Below are 20,694 nucleotides of genomic sequence, written 5' to 3'. Positions count from 1 at the left end.
GAGGGCTGTTCAGATAGCCAAAAGCATATTAAGGCAGGAAGACCCTCTCCTCGCCCTGTTGACATACAGAGCTACACCCTCTTCTTCCACTGGAGCCAGTCCAGCGGAATTGCTCATGGGTAGGAGACTCAGAACCACCTTACCCACATTGCAGCATAACCTGAAACCGGCCTGGCCTAAAGAGGAACTGATCAAAACCGCTGACACCGCAGCCAAATCGAGGCAGGCTTTCTACTACAACCGCAGGAACGGCGTGCGGACACTGCGCCCACTGAACTCGGGTGACGCAGTACTCACCAAACCTGATGGACAGAAAACATGGACAATGCCAGCAGTTGTTCACAGTCAGAGCTCCACTCCCAGATCCTACATAGTGGAGACAGCTCAAGGTGAACATTACAGAAGGAACAGGCGCCACCTGTTGGCCACACCTAAAACACTCACCTTTGTCATTAGGGATCCTGACCATGTCACTCCAGGGGAGAATGGAAACATGGATGAGTCCCGAGCAGCAGAAAGGCCAACTTCCACACCATATGTTACTCGCTCTGGCAGGGTGAGCAAGCCAGCAATCCGGCTGGATTTGTGAGGCGTATGGACTTGTGTACTGTGGGGGATTTTTTATTTTTTTTTTTGTGAAAAGGGGGGTGATATACAGGTTAGAAAATCATCTTAGAGGGGGAGATGTAATGAATGAAAGGTCACGTGTTTAACTTGACCTACTCACGGGTGTACGTGCAGTGCGCGTGACGTATACAGGAAGTTAGAAGCGCATGTTATGAAGGTTGTATGTCGGATGAACGCTAGTAAAAGCTACACAGTTAAGAACCTACGAAGTCGGCTCGTTCTTGAATTGTTCTTATGTCAGTAAGACAAGGCGTCTACGGACATTACAGTTTTCTATGAGTGCGTGGAATGAAATGGGCACAAACAGCGGTATGGCCCAAACCTAATAAAATAAGGAAATTGGGCAATTGCTCAAAAATTGGGGGGGGGGTGCGCTATGCTGCGGGAGATCATTTTACTTGAGAGAATGGACAGAACGGCCGCACGGATGATGGACGATGATACGTTTGTTCTTCTTTTCGCCGGGGCCGGCGGGGAGGCGCTCTGCCTCTCTCGGGCTCATCTCAGCCCAGGGAGGACGGCGTCACACAGACGCGATGTGTAATTCGACGGATGAGTGATCGACTCGTCCATCCCGACGAGCTATTTCAGAACTTGAATAAGTTAACGCATTTCCGCAGACGACATAAACAAAAGACGCACCGCTGTAAAACGGAGCCGCAGTTTCGAACACGCCCACGCTTTATTTGTTGCGTTTGCAGTTTATCGGGATGAGGACGTTGTCTCCAATGGGCAACATGACCGCTATCGCATCGGCTCTGGTGACGCTCACCGTCCTCCTCTCCGCTCCTCAGGGTAAGATCACGCCAGGCCGCGGCAGGAGATCCCTTCAAAACAAAACATCCCCGCCATGCTACGTTTCTCTCTCTCTCTCTCTCTCTCTCTCTCTCTCTCTCTCTCTCTCTCTCTCTCTCTCTCTCTCTCTCTCTCTCTCTCTCTCTCTCTCTCTCTCTCTCTGCGTGCGTGTTTTCCCCCGTCTTTTGAGCATCAGCTCAGTAAAAGCAAGCCTTGCCAGTCCGTGCATTTATGGTACCAAACACGTTATATCGTTGTGTTTGCGTGATGGTTCAAAAACAAAAAACTAGGTTAGCTGCATGGTTTTAGCCTGGTGACGGTTACCAGAAAGGTGAAGCTTATTGTTTAGCTAAGTATATATGTTAGCCCATGTTTCAGTAGCCTATATCACGCATTAGCTTTATTTCGTGTCTCCATTTATTAGTGCTTAAGTAATAAAATGTTACGATTACGATCTTGAACGCTACTCGTTTTGCACTGAACAAATCTATTTTTAAAGGTTTAACCATGAAAGCGACTCAATTCTCCCAAACTGATTAAAACTACCTTTGAAAAAGAGACCTGTTCAACATGTCAGGTTCACATCATATAAATGGGTTAGTGCGGATTTGAAATGATTTGCACGAGCATTGAAGCTCGTGCAAATCATCGTAAGTGCAAAGTCACCGTCCTCAGCATTGGCACTTGAAGGCCATCGTCCAAAATTAGTTCAGTAGGGTCAACAGACAATAATAAATAGAAGTGGGTTAAACAGACAGCTGCTTATGAAGTTTCCTTGACTGTTCAGAATCCATATTTCAGGGGAGAAAGTGTGAATGCAGGGACTTTTTTATACATTGCAAATAACTAATTGCAAGGTTAAGTGCACAGAGAAACCATGTTACTTCAACAAGGCATAATGCCTCACACACTTGTGGCTGCCCACATCAGAGAACCAGGCTCATAAGCCTCCCCTAGAGTACTGTGCCTCTGATGTGTACCGGGTTGACCCCCCACCCCCCCAAAAACGGAGAAACCTACTCATTCTTAAATATTCCGTTCAGTCTTATGCCATGGGATAGCTCCAACAGTATAGGCTTAAGGATTGGTCTTTCCCCATAGCCACAAATGAAAGACTCAAACTTATGATCTCACCAAGATGTGTTATTTGGAGCTGCTCCGCTAAAAATGAATTTGATGATATAATGATATAATCAGTAGTTATGTATTTGTGACATTAAGGCAAGGCAATGCTGATAGCGATATATTTTAAAAAACTGCAGCATTCTGCGAGGGCCCCATTTACCAAGTCACCCATTTATTGTCTATATAGAGCAGTCTTGCATTTTGCTGATCTCATAGGCTGAAAAGTATTTCTCACGTTTCTGTCTATTTCGAGAGCTGTATTAATCTTTGCAGATGTAAATTGTACTGTCTTTTACGTTAGGATTTAACTTGCTTCTGTGCTTCACCTCACATTGTCCCACTAGGTATTTAAGCATTTTTCGCCTTTATTTGATAGCGATAGTCAAGAGAGAGACAGGAAAGGGGATGACATGCAGCAAAGGGCCCAGGTCAGATTCAAACCCGGGCCACTGTGGTAAGGACTCAGCCTTATGTGGTACGCGCTCTACCAGGTGAGCCACCAGGGTGCCGCAGTGTTTAAGTCCTGAATGCCCTTCAGCCTTCAACCCATGCCACAGGCAGTTGCTGAATAATGTGTCAGGAATGTGTTTGGCCAGAAAATATGAAGTACAGTCAAAACAAAAAGAATAGCCATAACGTGTTCAAAATAGATAAAACCTTTTCTGGAGGGCAGAAAAAAACAGAATCTGTAACTGAGAAGCTGAGCAGCTTTCTCAAATTTTGAAAGAGAAAAGAAAAACTTTTGAATTTTAAGTTACAATCCTGATCTGTCATCTTCGTTGAAAGAGGGTGCAAACTTTTTTTTTTGTTGCTTTTTTGTGAACTGACACCATTTGTATTTTGGTAGGATGGCAAAACTATTTGCCTTCATGATACATTTTTATAAAAAAAAACCGCGATGCATCACATGGCCACTATGAGAAAGAAAATCGATGCTTTCTCCTTCCGGGGTAAAACACACATTGCAGTCAATTGACCTTTCGCAAAGTCCCGCCCCCCTTAGTTACTGTTGCTATGCCCGTCAAGCATTTCAGAACTATCCAGGAAGTAGCCGGAAAACACCAAAATATGAAGGAAGAAATCAGCGCATTGTGTGGGTAAAAGTAACAGTAATAATACGTTAGCTGTATTAGCTATAAATCATAGCTAGAAGCAAGCTTAGCTTGGAGCAGACAGGTATTTTTGTTGATTTTGGATGGATTAAGCTGGCCATGGGGTCTGCTATACTGCGAAATCTATTACCGACATTGCGCTTCTTGCGTTCCGGTTTTCGGGAAGGGAAAGAAAATTACACCCCTCCAAACTTTTCAGATAGCTAGTATCCGATTTGCAGATCCCATAGGCACACCGTTTCAGCATTTTGTTGTGTGTTTGAAAGCTTGATGGATCGTTGCTAAGGTAGGATTGGACAAGCACCGTTCTGGGGCGGTACTTTACGAAAGGTCAATTGCCCCTCTTTCCGATTTGTCTACGTCATACGGAGGCATCAACGTTGCGAGACCCGTGTGACGTATACAAAATGTGGGATCCAGTGAGTGAAACTGGTTAAATATGAAGTGAATAGAAAGGCTACATACCAGTGTTAGCCGACGAAACTCTCGACTTGTGAGACCCTGGGGTGAGAAGTTCTACTAAAACAGCACCTCCACTGTCCTGTACGGCACTTTTTTTTTGCCTTTTTCAAATTGTGAGTGGGTGGAGATGGGCCGAACATGAGTGTTTACATACTACTATTTACCTTCCTGACACCTGTTTTGATCAATGGTAATTTATGCACAGCCTCTTCAGCTCCAGGAGATCCATCCATCCATTATCCAAGCCGCTTATCCTAAGCAGGGTCATGGAATGCTGGAGCCTATCCCAGCAGTCACTGGGCGGCAGGCAGGGAGACAACCTGGACAGGCCACCAGTCCATCACAGGGCCCACACACATTCACACCTAAGGACAATTTAGTATGGCCAATTCACCTGACCTACATGTCTTTGGACTGTGGGAGGAAATCGGAGCACGTGGAGGAAACCCAGGCAGACATGGGGAGAACATGCAAACTCCACACAGAGGACAACCTGGGATGCCTACCAAGGTTGGACTACCCTGGGGCTCGAACCCAGGACCTTCTTGCTGTGAGGCCACCGTGGTAACCACTGCACCACCATGCTGCCCTCTCCCAGAGATCCATTCAACATGAAATACAGCTGCAGTCACATTAGCACCTTCCCCGGTAGTTTGAGCTACTGATGTTGTTGCATCTATTGATAAAGGTATACTGTGAGCTCAGTCCACCATATCTGCTAATTTGTCACAACCAATTTTCTTCTTTGGACTTGCAGCTACCTGCCTTCTTTTTCAGCATTTAGTTGCTACGATGGAGATGTAAAATGCTTTGTGCTGTGTCATTTTTCCCAGGAATGTCCTACCTGATGGAAAACATAAAGATAAGAACCTGCAAAAAGGTTCATGACTTGGATTTTAATGGATTAGCTGTTGCCTTACTTTCACCAGTGATAGAAAGTATCAAAGACCTTCTGTGCATGCTAATCATCAGATCATAGCTGCTTTGCCTCTCTATTTATTTACCCATTTCACACACACCAAACAAACTGATAATTTTAAAAAAGGATTTGGAGGGAGCATGCATGAGATTTTATTTGATACGTGTATGTGGGCAGAATAGAAAGTATGGAAGGCAATACATCAAACATTGAACTGAGGTCTGAGTTGCCTCTTCTGTCTCTCTCGCTCTCAAATCCACCTCCGTTTTTTTAATTCATGTTCTCTGTCGTTTTTTCTCTTCCCACACCTTGGTTACCTTATGTTTTACTTAGTTGCAAATTACATTTCTTGCCACTTGAACAGTCATAGGTGCACCTACATATGATTATATGAATAATGCTCGATGTTCCTTGTTTTTCTTTTCTACTTTCAAACATTGTGTCCATGTCCTTATGTTGACCATCCCAGAAAGATGGCTGTCAATAACCTTAAACTTGTCTTGTAGTGGGTGCCAATGAGGACTGCTTGTGGTACGTGGATAAAAATGGGACGTGGCACAATGGCTTTGATTGTCCTCTCATTACCTTCTGCTGTGGGGACTGCCACCGACGCTACTGCTGCCTGGATGGCTTCAAGATGATCACAGAGGGGGAGCAGAAACACTGCATGTTCTTCCAGTTGAGGTGGGGACAGCATTAAAAGTTGGGGCACTGAGGGGAAGAGAGTATATGTGACATTACATTGTACCTATAAATGAATTGTATACTGGAACATATAGGGGTGTTTAACCGCAGTTATAAATGCATTTGCATTTTTTTTTAATTTGTATTTTTGTATTTTTTTCTTCCTTTCTTCTTTTTTCCTTCTTTTTTCTTTTTCCTTCTTTTTTCTTTTTCTTTCTTTTTTCTTTTTCTCTCTTTTTTTAATTTTTGATTATCTAGACCATCTCATGCCATGACAAATATAATCAAACAATGTTGGAGCTTTGCTGTGAATGGCACATGTAGAGCAGCGGATCCCCAAATCAAATGAAATAGAAATAGAAAAGATGGGGTAGACTATCTAATAAACATCTTTCAGTTTCTGAGTTGTTTTTCAAGCAAATAAATTCAAAGTGAATTGACCTTGCTTCTCCACATTTACAGTCAACATTTTAGGTTATTTTTGGTTATTCTTCCTCAGGCCAAAGTCATCTCCATTACAGTTACATGAGTCTTATTAAAGGTAAATGAAATCATGTTAATTCCCGATATGGTATGCTTTATGTAAAGGGTGATTGATGCTGAAATAAAAGTGAGAACACCATTTAGATAGCCTACCCCTTGTCAAAAAAAGTGATCTTGTTTAAAAATGGGCAGAGAACAATCTAAACCTATATCTACGTCATTCTCTAGATTTAATGTAAAGAACTTTGTGTTATTAGCCACAGTAGTCACACATAGGAACGAGGCTGTTATTTCAGCTGTAAATCTCAAAGTCTGGACACTCACTGGGGCCAGTTCCCATTGGCCACAATTGACTGACTCTGCTTAGGGTCCCCAAAGTGCTGTACCTCCTCATTAGTTCTTCTGTTATGTCAGCTATCTCTGCATCTAGAAGTGGATTAATCCCAGGTCCACTGTGAGAGATTTGTGATAACACCAGTCTAAGCAACTTTGTACCTGACAGGCTGCCACCTAGCAGTTTCCTGTGCGTTACTGGAAACCATCCATCACTTTCCAGTGCCAGGCAGGGTTCCAGAAGCTTGTTAACCCTGACAGTAGATAAGACTGACAGGTGGCAGTGTGCCAATGAAGTAGAGAGATTTGTTGCTTTGCTTAGTCTGTGAGGTCAATGAATTAGAAAGGGAGCAATAAAGATAAATTGACAGGGAGGGATGGAAACATACAAGCATATGTACATACAAGCAGACATACAGATAAACAGATAGATGGGTAGGTGGATGAGTGGGTGGATGAATTGATAGATAGGTAGATAGATAGATGATAGATATGCTGTATAACACACTACCCTGGGTCTGGCTCTAAAAGAGAGGCTTCTCCTTTGTTCAGTGCATCCCTACCCCTTTAATGATTTCCAAAGCAAAAACCCAACAAAACAAGATTGGACATGGAGAAAAATCATTTTATTCTTTTTGTTGTGAGTGGCATATGAGCTTAAACTGAGGTCGGACCTGTCCCCCTGAAAATGCACACACACACACACACACACACACACACACACACACACACACACACACACACACACACACACACACACATCCTCATTTCCTCTTGTTCTAACTGTGTTGCCCCCTCTCTCCTTTTGTTTTCCCTCAGTCTCACCACCATAGGTGGTATTGCCTCCTCCATTTTTCTTTTTGTTGTGATCATGGTGTGCTGCTGCTGTTATCTCTACGAGAGGCGGCAACGACAAAGGGGCAGGACGCATTATGATGGTAAAAGTTATGCGAATACACACAGACACACATATACACACACTTACTGTCCTTGTCCCTGCTTGTTCTTCTCTCTTGCTTTCTCTATTTATCTCGCTCTGTGTGACGTACATACACATGCACACAAAAGACAAACACTTCATTGTTTAATTGGCAACGAAGGTCTTTTTTGTCGGGAGTAAACTGTATTGCTCTAACAATAAAGTGCATGTTGTTGACCTCCAGCCCAGCAGATTCCTATGGCCAGCTATCCGGTGGAGCCCATGTATGATGCCTATGGCAAGCCACTAGGATCAACCGAATATCCACACCCTGGCTACCGAATGGCACCCCAGTACCCCGGCATGCCCCCGCAGTATCCCATGATGCAGCCTGGATCCTATCCCCATTATCCAATGGCAGACCCTGTACACAGCCAGGGTAGGATGATAGGATTAGCAAAGGACTTGATTTTGTTTCTGAATTTTTAGAGTCTTAGTACTAGTCATTTTTCCAAGAATAAAACTTTTTGATGGTAATTTTAGTCAAGGCTTTCTTCATAGTGTTTATAATGAATAAATGTGTGTTTTGAGTAAGATATGAAGAATTTCTAGGATATTGAAGAAATAACTTTCTTTTTTGTTGCTTTTTCAGCTCCTCCACCTTACTCTCCACCACAGTACCCTGGCCATTGAGGGGTACATACTCATAAATACACACACACACACACACACACACACACACACACACACACACACACACACACACACACACACACACACACACACACACACACAGTAGGATTTAACAGAAAGAGAAAATAATAAGAAAAAATAAAATAATACAGGCACTTTTAAGTGTTTTTTCTTCTCAGGCATTTGTTTAGCTATAATCTTGTTCTGCTAAAAACAAAATTTGCATTAGTCAAATTTAATTCCAGAACCTGCACCTATTTCACTGAGGGAAAGTTACACTTTCCCTTGTGGTGAGGTAAGCAGGTAATCTCTCCTCTGCTGTCATGCAGAGTCACCTCAGAAACAAGAGTTTTACCCTGAAGGTCACTGGTCATTACCGAAGAGACGGGGGGCAAAAAGGGAATAGTGAAATGATGTATGCATCATGGAAGTTGGGTGGCGAGTCACTTCGCTGGTGTTATGTAAAACTAGTCAATTACTGTCGAAGGCTGCATTAAAGGTAATCCTGGACACCAATCTACATTCCCCCCATATGAAATGTGACATCTTTGTACCCATGTTTGTATGTTTTTCAAGTCTGTTGGTAAAAGAGAAAAGCAAATCCTGAGAAAGAGGATGTGTGTTAAAATTTAGAGATGGAGAACGTTCTCTTTCAAATGGTGTGTGGTCTTTTCCAGTGTCCTTGAACATTTTTTTTTATGGCATGGTACTTCCCATTTTGTGTTGGAATCCTTTAAGTCAGCCATCACTTTTAGTTAGCACACTGGGGTAAATACACCTGGCAGCTTAATGATAATTTATCTTCCATACCTGAATGACAACTGTCCATGCCAACTTTAGCACTCAAGTTTCACGCTCGTTTGTCATTTTGCAGTGGTGTCGCCAAGGCAAGGAAATGCTTAGCACATCACCCCGTCAAACTTACTGGTTATCATCCTGCTTCTTCTAGTACTGATAAGTTAGAAATAGATGTTAGACTAATTTTATATTGTCATTAGACATGTCCAACACTGTCAGCTTGAACTGTTTGTCTGTTAAGTCTATGTTAAACGTTTATTTCTTGTAACATATCAGGTTAACAGAGATGCCGGTCAGGATGCTTGATTAAAACAGTGTCCCGCCTTACAATGGTTCCCCGTGAGGAAAAAAGCGATAATTAACTATTAACAATTTTGTAAATGAATACAGCTGAATATTTTCTCATATTGTAACGAGTTTTAAAAAGGTCTTATCTTTGTAATATAAAAGCTTACATTTTGAGCACTAAGTTTTGCCATCTTTCCCTTTGGTATTGTACTATATTTATTATGGAGATCAACTGTTACTGTGAACGGGTTTTCCTCTTCTGGCCAAGCTACAAAGCCAAAAAGATCACCATGCTTTCAAAAGTGAATTACATTTTCCTCATCTTCCAGTAAGTTTATGGTTATTACATGCAGTCTCTAGTCAAGTCAGGGTTCCTGTTTTCCAGCTTGGACAGACAAGTTAACAGCCCTCTTACAGTGTTGCCCTTGTAAGACGCTTGAATTATAGAACGTAATGTCTCAAGCGTCTCTCTCTCTCTCTCTCTCTCTCTCTCTCTCGCTCTCTCTCTCTCTCTCGCTCTCGCTCTCGCTCTCGCTCTCTTTCTCTCTCTCTCTCTCTCTCTCTCTCTCTCTCTCTCTCTCTCTCTCTCTCTCTCTCTCTCTCTCGCTCGCTCTCTCTCTCACTGTCTGATCAAATTACAGAAGTTTATGTCGGCATCCTGTGGCAGTTAAGAGTCATATTTGCACAAACAAGTCCTTTAGGCTTGCTGCTGCATTTTGTTTCAGTTTCATACCCATTGAGATGAATAACATGTGAATTATTGTCATGTGTTTACCACGTAAAATACAATACTTGGTTATGGGAATGGTTATACCCATGTGTACAGATTAATCGCGCCTTTGTAAAGCACAATTAAAACACGGTTGTTTTCTGCCTAAGACACTGGCATAATTTGGCATATATTTGCTTAAGTGTTTCTGTTTGTGCTTCTGATCAATTCAGAGTGGGTTAATGGAGTTAACACTGGGTGCAGTTGAACTGTCCATATGACGTTTTGTCTATTGTCAAATGGGTGGTGTGAAATTGTAATATAAAGTAAGTTTTTATTTCTATTAACATAAAGTTTAACTTTGGAATGTAAACAAAACGGTGTTCCACTGTGTCTTATTTCATCTTTAAACATTTTTGTTTTCTTGTAGCCTCATTAGCTAATCGAAGCGTCCTATGTGTTTACATGTTTTGACCACTAGATGTCCATAAAGACATTTTCAAATCCAACTAATAGTCAAGATATAATCCATAAGTAAATATTTACTTTACACATAGATTACCTTGAAAGACATGCTCATTTTTTGTAGTTAATTACCAACATCTAGTTGTCTATAATAAACAGTGCTTAAATGATTGTTGGTTCTTAACAAATGTTAGTCTGTCAATCACTTTGCCCTGCATCATACTTATTTGTGTTACGTGTTCTTCAGTATGTCGTAAATAATCTTGCATTGTCGTTCCTAAATGTTCAGAATATGTTTGCTTAAGATGATCAGCTAATAGGAAAACATCGTAACAAAAGCTGACACGTCTTCCTTTGGCATCAAGTGTATTTTAAAAATTCTCATCCGTCGTGTGTTTACCAATACTTTTCATGATTAGTAATCGGAAACTACAGCCTCATGAAAATAACAATATGATTTTTGGAAGCGGAAGTCTTGCTGTTTTACCATGGTCTGGCATTTCTGTAAACCTGGGCCCTTCCCATTGCCTTTAAAGGACTGTATACCCTGGGCTAAATATGGGCATGCACTTTCACAGGATTTCAAGGAATGTCCCAGCCTCAGTCTACTTTGATGATGCGAGTTTATTGCAGTCCGTCACTGGTACCCCTGACTGCAACACAGCCTCCAGTGAGTCCATCGACAGGATTTCAACAGGATTGATGCCTCCCCTGGCTTTTCGGTGAGGAGGACAGGACAGCAGGACATCCTTTTTGGCCTATGGGAATATTCAACAGTTTACAACGAGAGGAGAAATAACAACATAGTATTTTCTAAGAAAGCAGGGATTTTTTTTCTAACACACTCCTTCCCAACTACTGGCACTACAGACATCCAGTTTCTCTTTTCTTTCTTTTTTTTTCTTCTCCAGCCTCGCCTTTTATTTTTTTTAACCCAGCTTTCAGGCAACTATGTCCAGGAGGAAAGTAAGGGGTTTGACCCGTACAGGCCGCCAGGTCAGTGAGGACCCGGACCTGGACAACCTGCTGTCCACACTGTCCCCTGAGGAAATGGAGGAACTGGAGAAGGATATGATGAAGGTCCCCGACCTTGACCCGACTGAAGGTAAGATCGTTGACCATGGTGAGAGCCAAACGACGCCGCCTGTGACCAACAACGTCCAGGACGCCCGACGAGAGAGTGACCCTAAAGGGAGGCTCAGTCTGAGACAGCAGTCATTTGAGGTATGTCAGCAAAGAAATAATTCAACCTCCACCATGCATTTCTGACCAATGTGTTAAGTCCTACTTTGTGTTAGGTTGGCACATAGAACACAGCTTTTTGAGTTAACAAGAGTTTTGGGTTCAACTTTGTCTTTATGCATCAAGTTATTTTAACTTGTGTACTATTTTTCCTTCCACGTTTGTCTGTAATGGGATTCCACCAAGGTTTTTTTTGTTTTGTTTTGTTCAAACAACTTGCAGATAGGTGAGTTTTAAAGAGTCTCTGCAACATATGGCTATCCAGGCTATATAACATATAATGTACCCCATAGCATCCAGCCTCCCTAGGTATTCTAAGTATAGCTTTCAAGTGATATTTTTTTGGTTTTGTTTGAAGCTATCTGCCAACTGGACCTCATAGACACCGAGTCCATCAGCTCATAAATAGTGGCTCCCCAGAGTTGGTTTCTGTGCCAGGAAAAACATTCCCTCTCCTAGAGGCTTACTTGCAGCTATTTCACATTCTTAATCATCCTCTCACAAGGGAAGAAACAGCCTCCCAATAACATAGGGACCTTATTGTCATTACCATTACTGTTATTTTTATCCTCGTGTCACACTGTAAAAGTTTTTTCACTGACAGCTTTTGACATGGAAAGCCCTCCCAGATACGGTGTGAAGGAGCCAGGGGGCTCGAGAGGTTTTGCTGTAGGCTGTGTTTAAAGGAAAGGCACTTCAGTCGATTGAGTTTCGGCCCTGTGGACCTTCTTAATCCCGGCCTGATGGAATTCCTCGGTTGATTGCTCCTACACTCACTGCCTTTTATGGATACATCTGCCAGGCCTTTGGCCTCCCGCAGCAAAACAGATGGGGAGCTCACAAATCAAACACTTAGCAAGCTACTCTCCGCTAATGTATCCCTGTACTATAAAAGAGTTCCCTAGCCTTTTGCTCACCACATACACACATATTGCCAAACAGACTGTGTATTTACAATAACACAGTGGATGGGCAGCCATTTTGTAGTACGGCGATATGGCTGCTGATGCAGTTGTGTTATCCTGTGTTACATCATCGGTTATGTAATACTTTGTATATGTCTGAGAGAACATGTCCAGCTTGACTTTAAAAGGAATGGATGTCTCATAAATCATTTTGATCCAATTTCATGGTCAATTCCCCTTAGAGAGCAACTCTCATCTACCTGTGTAAAGCATGGCCCATCTTTTCTACTAGGGTTTAGGTTACATTTTGGTTTTAAGAGCTAACCATTTACAATTAATCACTACAGCCTATGAAAGTTTTATTCAACTCCATCAGATTCCTGGGTTTTTTTTTCTCTTCATATTGCTATATCATTAAACCAGGCATTTTCCTTATTAACTTTATAACAACATCAACACCTTCCGATCTGCAGGGTGAGCCGAGGAAGGAGAGCCGGAAGCAGGAATACCTGAGGAAGATGGGCCTGAGTCAGGAGGGGAATGACGACAACAGAGTTGGGTTACAGAGGCAAGCTAGTATCTCAAGTGAACGAGACATTAGGAGGGAGGAAAGAAACAGTAAAGGACCTGAATTCTCTAAGGAGGAGCGGGTCCGGCTCTCTGGTAGATACACTAAGCAGGACAGCCGGGAGAGTGATGCCGTTAAAGAGGAAACCAAAGACAAAGAGAAATGTGGGGACAGCAAGCTAAAAGACAGGAGGGAGAATAGAGAGAGCATTGGTAACAAGACGAAAGACATGATCTCCAAGTTACAGGAGAAAAAAGATGACAGCAGAGAGAAAGAGAGAAAGGAAGACAGCAGAAAAAGGGATGACAGCAAAACTAAGGACATTATCTCAAAGCTGCGAGTGAAGAGTGAAAAGGAGGTAGGCAAGGAGAAAGAAAGAAAGGAGGACATCAGAACGAGAGGCCTCGTCTCCAAAATGGTGGAGAAGCAGAGCAAAGTCCAAGAGAGTCAGGTTCAGGAGAATAAACCAGAGGAGAGGAAGCCTAAAGTAGAAGAGAGAAAAGCTGAAGATAAAGACAAGCCAAATTCAAAACTTGAGCGGCAAAAGTCTGAGAAGAACGATAGTGACATACAAGTGAAAGATGAAAAGTTGGAAAAAAGGAAAGCGAACGATGAGGAGGGAAAGCACAATGGCAACGTGAAAGAGAGGCAGGCAAAGGCTAGTGCAGAGAAAAAAGTTGAGGAGAATAAAATGGAAAGAGAGGACATTAAACGGAAAGTTGCAAACAAGGAAGGGTCAAAACCCAACAAGGCAGAAGGAACCGAAAAAGTTGGCAACTGTGTCGCCAGCAAGAGCCCCAACAGCAAGGCAATGGAAGAGGAGGAGGAGGATGAAGATTCCAGTATGTTTGATGAGTTGATGGAACAAGTTCGAGACAATGACCCCTCTCTGCTCGAGCTCAACGTCAACAACTCAGAGGTTATCAAGACTAAAACACTCATTCAGTTTGCGGAGGCCCTGCATAACAACACCCATGTTAAGACATTCGCCCTGGCCAACTGCCGGGCTGACGACCACGTGGCTTATGCCATAGCTGGCACCCTGCGTAGCAACAAGACAATCACCAGCATCAACCTTGACTCCAACCATCTCACCGGCAAGGGCATCATCTCCCTTATTCAAGCACTGCAGCACAATGCCACCCTGACGGAGCTGCGCTTCCACAACCAACGGCATATTTGCGGGGGGAAGACGGAAATGGAGATGACCAAGATTCTCAAAGAAAACACCACCTTGCTTAAGCTGGGATACCATTTTGAGTTGGCCGGGCCCAGAATGACCATGACTAACATATTAAGTCGCAATATGGACCGGCAGAGACAGAGACGTCTGCAGGAGCAGAAGCAGGCCCAGGCTAATGGAGAGAAGAAGGAGACACTAGCGGTACCTAAGATGAGCAGTGGAGGCTCTCTAAGAGGCTCACCCAAGGCCTCCCCCAAACCGTCTCCTATGCCCTCCCCCATGCCCTCGCCAAAACCATCACCAAAGCTCACTCCAAAGAGGGGCACAGGAGGCCCAGTGCCACCCCCGCCTCCACCTCCTCCTGGGGGTGGACCACCACCGCCCCCTCCTCCCATGCTGGAATTGGACTCCCTGAGGAACTCCCTTACCCCAGTGTCACAGAGAAAGCGGGATGGAAAAGCTGGCAGTAAGAGCTCGCGGGACCAACTACTTGCCTCTATCAGGGGAAGCAATATTGACCAGCTCAAGAAGGTATGTAGACTAAAGATATGGATGAGATAGTATCGCCACTGTACATTTCTATGAACATGTGTTTACATTTTCATATTTCTATCTCCCACAGGTTCCAGTGCCGAAGTGGTTGCAGTAATGGTCTCATTGGAATAGAGAGCTAGACAAAAGAACAAGGGAGAGCTGACATCTCACCATAGGTCTTAAAAAAAAACTCGCTTACGGGCTGTGATAAAACCGTACTGTGGGATATATGGGGACAGGGCAAGGAAAAAGTGAGAAAGTGAGACATGACATGTTCACTTGTTTGCTGAGTAGCCCTCACTATGAGTTCTCCCCTCAAACACTGGACCAAAAAGACATTATGGAGAATAACCAATTCAAGGGGTCTCTAATAGCCACGGTGGAGAGCGCCATGAATGAGTTGGTGTTCGTCTTAAGTTTCTATTGACGCTTTGCCTGTTATTTGCACTAGATTATACAATGCATATAATATCATATAATATGTTGATCTGTGCATGTGGCTGAATGTGAGTGTGTTGGGAGAGTTGGGGGAGCTTGGTAAGAGATTGAAAATAACTATGAATTCATCTATAAAAATCAGTCATAGATATATTGGACGATAATTTGACCATTTATTTATTAGTGGAGAGGATATCCACTTCATGCTTGTCACTTGGAATTCTGCACAAACTGGGAATTCTGAAATGGCAAAAATATCAGGGAATTTGTAAAAGTTGGGGGGTTGACTTCAGAAATTCACACCAACTGAGTAAGAAGAACAGCATAAAACAGAGAAGTAAAAGAAGATAATTTGTGATGAGTGTGCCTCATTGCCAAATCTCAAGACATCTCAGGCAAGGTTTAACGCATTGCTTAGCAGCCCAGTGACATTCTGGTCTATGAAAAAAGACTAGAATGAAAGTGCTCTTTAGTTGTTTTTTTCTTTTCTTTTCTTACATTAGGAAGTAGGAATGGCTGGGGTTTTTTTTTTTTGGTTTTTTTTTTTTGGTATATTATTCTGGGCTGGGTGAATGAATGTCTTAGATATTTTACATCATACATCATACATGTCCCAATGATAGGGATTTCTAAAATTATAACTGGTTTCTATAAACCTTACGCAAGTCTTGTTGACTTATTCCATATTTTTTAAGTGTCATTTTCAAACTATTCTAATGTGATTAAAAAAACAATTTAGATTGGCACTCTGCTGATTACTGTTGTAACAAAGGGCTATCTGTTATGAATACACATGCCTTACTTACGGAGCCTGTATGTCTTCAATAAAAGATAATGGTATGTTTGCAATGGCAAGTCACCGATGTAATTCTTTAAACCTGGCTGAAATCACTACACAAGGGAAAACATTATAATTCACTTGGGAAAACAAAATCTATAAGCATTTTTTTCAGTGTGATAGCGAGGTTTATTCCTGTGTTCTGTTTCGTTTGTCCGTCATTGGCTTCACACTGGTTTAATGTTGTGTATGACGTTCCATAAGGCTGCTTAGGATACAATATTTCCATTATGCACATCCTGTATCAAATCTGGATGTTGCTAGAGCAACATGTTCATTTGGTGTGATATTAGAGTCATAAATAGATTGGTGTTCAAAACCAATAACACTGTGAAAACACAATACGTTACCATCTATCCATCCATCCATCCATTATCCAAACCGTTTATCCTGCTCTCAGGGTCACAGGATGCTGGAGCCTATCCCAGCAGTCATTGGGCGGCAGGAGGGGAGACACCCTGGACAGGCCACCAGGCCATCGCAGGGCCGACATACACACACACACACACACACACGCACACACGTACTCACACACACACATTCACACCTAGGGACAATTTAGTATGGCTGATTCACCTGACCTACATGTCTTTGGACTGTGGGAGGAAACTGGAGCCCCTGGAGGAAACCCACGCAGACACGGGGAGAACATGCAAACTCCACACAGAGGATGACCCCCAAGGTTGGATGACCCCGGGGCTCGAACTCAGGACCTTCTTGCTGTGAGGTGACCGCGATAACCACTGCACCACCATGCCACGGATAAGACATTAGCCTGTCATATAAATGTTGTTCTTTCCTAGTTTTAAAAGTGTCACATCCTTGCAATGCTGGTGTAAATTATATGATAAAATCACCATCACACTGATGTAAAAATCGCACACCCAAGGAGTTCTTTTTCATGTGCTTCTTCATTTAAAAAGACTAACTGAAAACAGTTTTTGTCCCACCTGTATCTAAAAGAACTTTGTAAATTATATGGTGTCTTTGAAGCTGGAACAAAGCAGGGTATATGGCTTATATTAGTTAGTCCTTGAACATGTGGTATCTGACCTCTGCCTTGGAATATTCATCGGGCCTAGACAAATCAAGAGGCTGAATCCAATGGACTGAAGATACAGGAAAGACAAATATGCTGTTCTCTTGCAAGGTACAATTTGTAATGTTTGTCTTTATACATGCTCAGTATGCCAGTTTGCATATTAAACAAATTGTTGGTTTTGGTCATTATGCAACTAGGCTGTTTATAAGGTTGGGGGATACCTGCAGTCAGTTGAGACTGAAGAAACGTTTCTCCCACTAAACGTTGTGTCCAGATGAATTGATTCACCTTTCTGTGTTATGTAATGTTTATTCCAGTGAAATATCTGTTTTCAAATACTAAGTTGAGTTTTGTAATGCATCGTTGTGAGGTCTGAGTAGTACTCGTTTTACTTCACACAACCAAAGGTAGAGTTGAATCTGAAGATATTACATCATCATACACAGCACAATACATAGCGTCTGTTTTTCTGCAGCCAACATAGGAAAGTTTGGAGACTTTCATCCTCTGCTGCCAAAGAGCTGGCTCCTTCTAGCACACCATTTTTAATATTACATAGAAACATGAGAGCGCTTCCCCAGCCAGCCAGCCCAGGAGCCAAAGACAGCGAGTTGAACAGCAGCAGGCTGGTTTGGCGAGAGTGAGCTGAGCAGCAATGGTCCAGTCTCCAGTCTCCATCACCCTGCTACAGCCTCTGTATCCCAAAATGCCTATATTTGGTCATTTCTCACTGGAGACATGCTCTGCAATTCATTCCTCTCCCGTTCTCAATAATGGGCCATGGGCCAGCAGTTTGCTTCTCAGCTACAGCTCCTCTGACCAACAGCACTGATCCCACTTGGAGAGAGACAGATAGGTGAAGGAATTGTTGAGAAAATGTTGAGATGACTAGTTAGTTAAAAGCCAAACGTGTGTATTTAAGGCAGACTTTATCACTGATGAAATGCATAGTCCCACCCATTATTCAAAAGTATTCTGATAAGTAATTTTGTTGACCATCAGGATACTGACATTTTGATCAGAGTATAGCCTATTGCTTGGTCTCTGCATCAGTAATAGGATTGCTTAGGAAAGAAGTGTAAGTCTAGACTTTCTCTTGTGTTAGGTGATAATTTTAAGTCTTGGCTCCCTCTTCTTGTGATACATATACGTATATATACACACACACACACACACACACACACACACACACACACACACACACACACACACACACACACACACACACACATACACACACACATACACACACACACACACACACACACACACACACACACACACACACACACACACACACACACACACACACACACACACACACACATATATGAGACTTAGTTGGGAAGATAAAAGTAGAGTAAAATGGCTGAGGAGTTGACATACCACAATAATCAATTCCTTTTTTATTTTCTTTCTTTTGGATTTCCCTGTGATGGCCTGGCAGCCTGTCCAGGGTGTCTCCCTGCCTGCCGCCCAATGACTGCTGGGATAGGCTCCAGCATCCCCGCGACCCTGAGAGCAGGATAAGTGGTTCAGATAATGGATGGATGGATGGATTTCCCCCCCCCCCATTTTCTCCCCAGTTGTATCCAGCCAATTACCCCACTCTTCCAAGCCTTCCCGGTCGTTGCTTCACCCCCTCTGCCGATCCAGGGAGGGCTGCAGACTACTGCATGCCTCCTTCGATACAAGCGGAGTCGCCACCCATTTCTTTTCACCTGACAGTGAGGAGCTTCACCAGGGGGATGTAGCACGTGGGAGGATCACGCTATTCCTCTCAGTCCCCCCTCCCCCCTGAACAGGCGCCCTGACCGACCAGAGGAGGCGCTAGTGCAGCGACCAGGACACAAACCCACGTCTGGCTTTCCACCCGCAGACACGGACAATTGTGTCTGAAGGGATGCCCGACCAAGCCAGAGGTAACACGGGTATTTGAACCGGGATCCCCGTGTTGGTAGGCAATGGAATAGACCTCTACACTACCCAGACGCCCCATCAATTCCTTTTTTGTGGTTATTATTATATTATATTATAATTATATTATGTTATAATTATATTATGTGGCGGCATGGTGGCCAGTGGTTAGCACTGTTGCCTCACAGCAAGAAGGTCCCGGATTCGAACCCTAGGCCATCCTGGATCCTTTCTGTGTGGAGTTTGCATGTTCTCCCCGTGTCTCTGTGGGTTTCCTCCGGGTGCTCTGGTTTCCTCCCACCATCAAAAAGACATGCATGTAAGGGTTAATACTCCTGTTTGTGTCCCTGACCAAGGCAATGGAAAGAAGAATTGGAGTTTGTCCCACAGCTCCTATACAATAGGATGGGTTAAATGCAGAGAATAAATTCATTGTAAGAATACAATGTCAAATAAAATGGCTTTCATTAATTTCTTGCATTCATTTCATCAACAAAACAGGAGTAGATTACGTAGTTTTCCTCTCACAATTTTTTTTAAAGTGATGTCGCAGTAATTTGGAGTAATATACATTTTGCTTTTTTTTATAGATTATACAAATCTGCTCCTTTCACATACTAATGACTCAGTGTGGACGGAATTTTGAGTCTCGGGACCTTGTTGCAACAGTATGAACAATGGTCTGTGACAGAGTAGGTTGGATAGGCAGGATGGATCCAAACTATTTAGAGCTGTTTGTCAGAAGCAGCAATTTCAAGTCAGACTTAGCATAAATTGGTTGCCAGGGAGATAAGAATAGTGTAGGAATAGAATAGGATAAAAAGTCCTTGTTTAGGTTAAAATTCTGGCTGTAGCATTCTGAACTTGCTCAAGGTTTTCGAGGGTTGAATTGCACAGGCCTGAGAGAAGGGGAAGGCATAACAATAGTCTAGTTTAGAGGATACAAATTGCATGTATTAGGATTTCACCATTGTTTGGATAGGATGGATCCTAGCAATATTATGAAGATGAAAGGAAGGATATTTTGGTGATGGCCTTAAAGTGAGGCAAAAATAGAGAAGAATAGAAAAAAAGGCAGTTTATTTGACAGTGTGGTTTTGAAATATTATGTAGTTACATCCTGTCAACGTGCTGGAAAGTGTATTGTTTTGCGGGACCATTGATGGCCATTTTGACTTTTTTTTCAGCATTTAAAAGAAAAAAAAACAACTTTACAGACATACAGAATTAAATTTCTGACACAAATTCCCAAAAGTTCTCAAAAGATGAGAAGCGTCATTAAGGGCCGTGTAGATAAGTATAATCGTTTGCATAACAGTCGAAGCTGCCATCCTATACCACCCTGGGTATAGGATATTTTTCTTCTCCTGGATCGCCCCTTTCCGTGGTGGAGAAGCTAGCGTGTACCAATGATCCCAAGAGTTATGCCGTCCGGAGCTTGGCTTCTGGGAGGGTCACCCAAGGCGGATGGGTCAAGGGGGAGGTTCCAGACGAAGCGCGATCCATCAAAGACCTCAACGGCGGAACTGGCGGAAGATGTCTCCAGGTCACAATGGCAGTGAAGGCGGATGAAGGTTGCAACAGAGGTTGGCTCCCAGTTGTCTTGGTTCTCCAT

General features: G+C 42.9%; 2 protein-coding genes across 2 annotated transcripts; both read left to right on the top strand.

The window, feature by feature from the left end:
• Positions 1-1,192: 1,192 nt before the first annotated feature.
• On the top strand, positions 1,193-8,186 carry shisa4 (shisa family member 4). The gene is made up of 5 exons (XM_056275299.1): positions 1,193-1,422; positions 5,547-5,724; positions 7,360-7,478; positions 7,704-7,898; positions 8,112-8,186. The coding sequence occupies exons 1-5, from the start codon at positions 1,338-1,340 to the stop codon at positions 8,150-8,152; spliced, it is 618 nt and encodes a 205-aa protein (XP_056131274.1). The 5' UTR covers positions 1,193-1,337; the 3' UTR covers positions 8,153-8,186.
• A 2,854-nt stretch (positions 8,187-11,040) lies between these two features.
• On the top strand, positions 11,041-17,511 carry lmod1b (leiomodin 1b (smooth muscle)). Its single transcript, XM_056273524.1, has 3 exons — positions 11,041-11,636; positions 13,033-14,841; positions 14,933-17,511. Exons 1-3 carry the CDS (start codon positions 11,364-11,366, stop codon positions 14,957-14,959), a joined length of 2,109 nt encoding a protein of 702 aa, XP_056129499.1. The 5' UTR covers positions 11,041-11,363; the 3' UTR covers positions 14,960-17,511.
• The last annotated feature ends 3,183 nt before the right edge of the window (positions 17,512-20,694 follow it).

This window comes from Lampris incognitus, chromosome 2 (genome assembly GCF_029633865.1).
Source record: "Lampris incognitus isolate fLamInc1 chromosome 2, fLamInc1.hap2, whole genome shotgun sequence".
In the NCBI taxonomy this organism is placed as follows: domain Eukaryota; kingdom Metazoa; phylum Chordata; class Actinopteri; order Lampriformes; family Lampridae; genus Lampris; species Lampris incognitus.
Note: the sequence above shows the minus strand (reverse complement) of the source record. Positions and strands in the feature narration are given on the sequence as shown.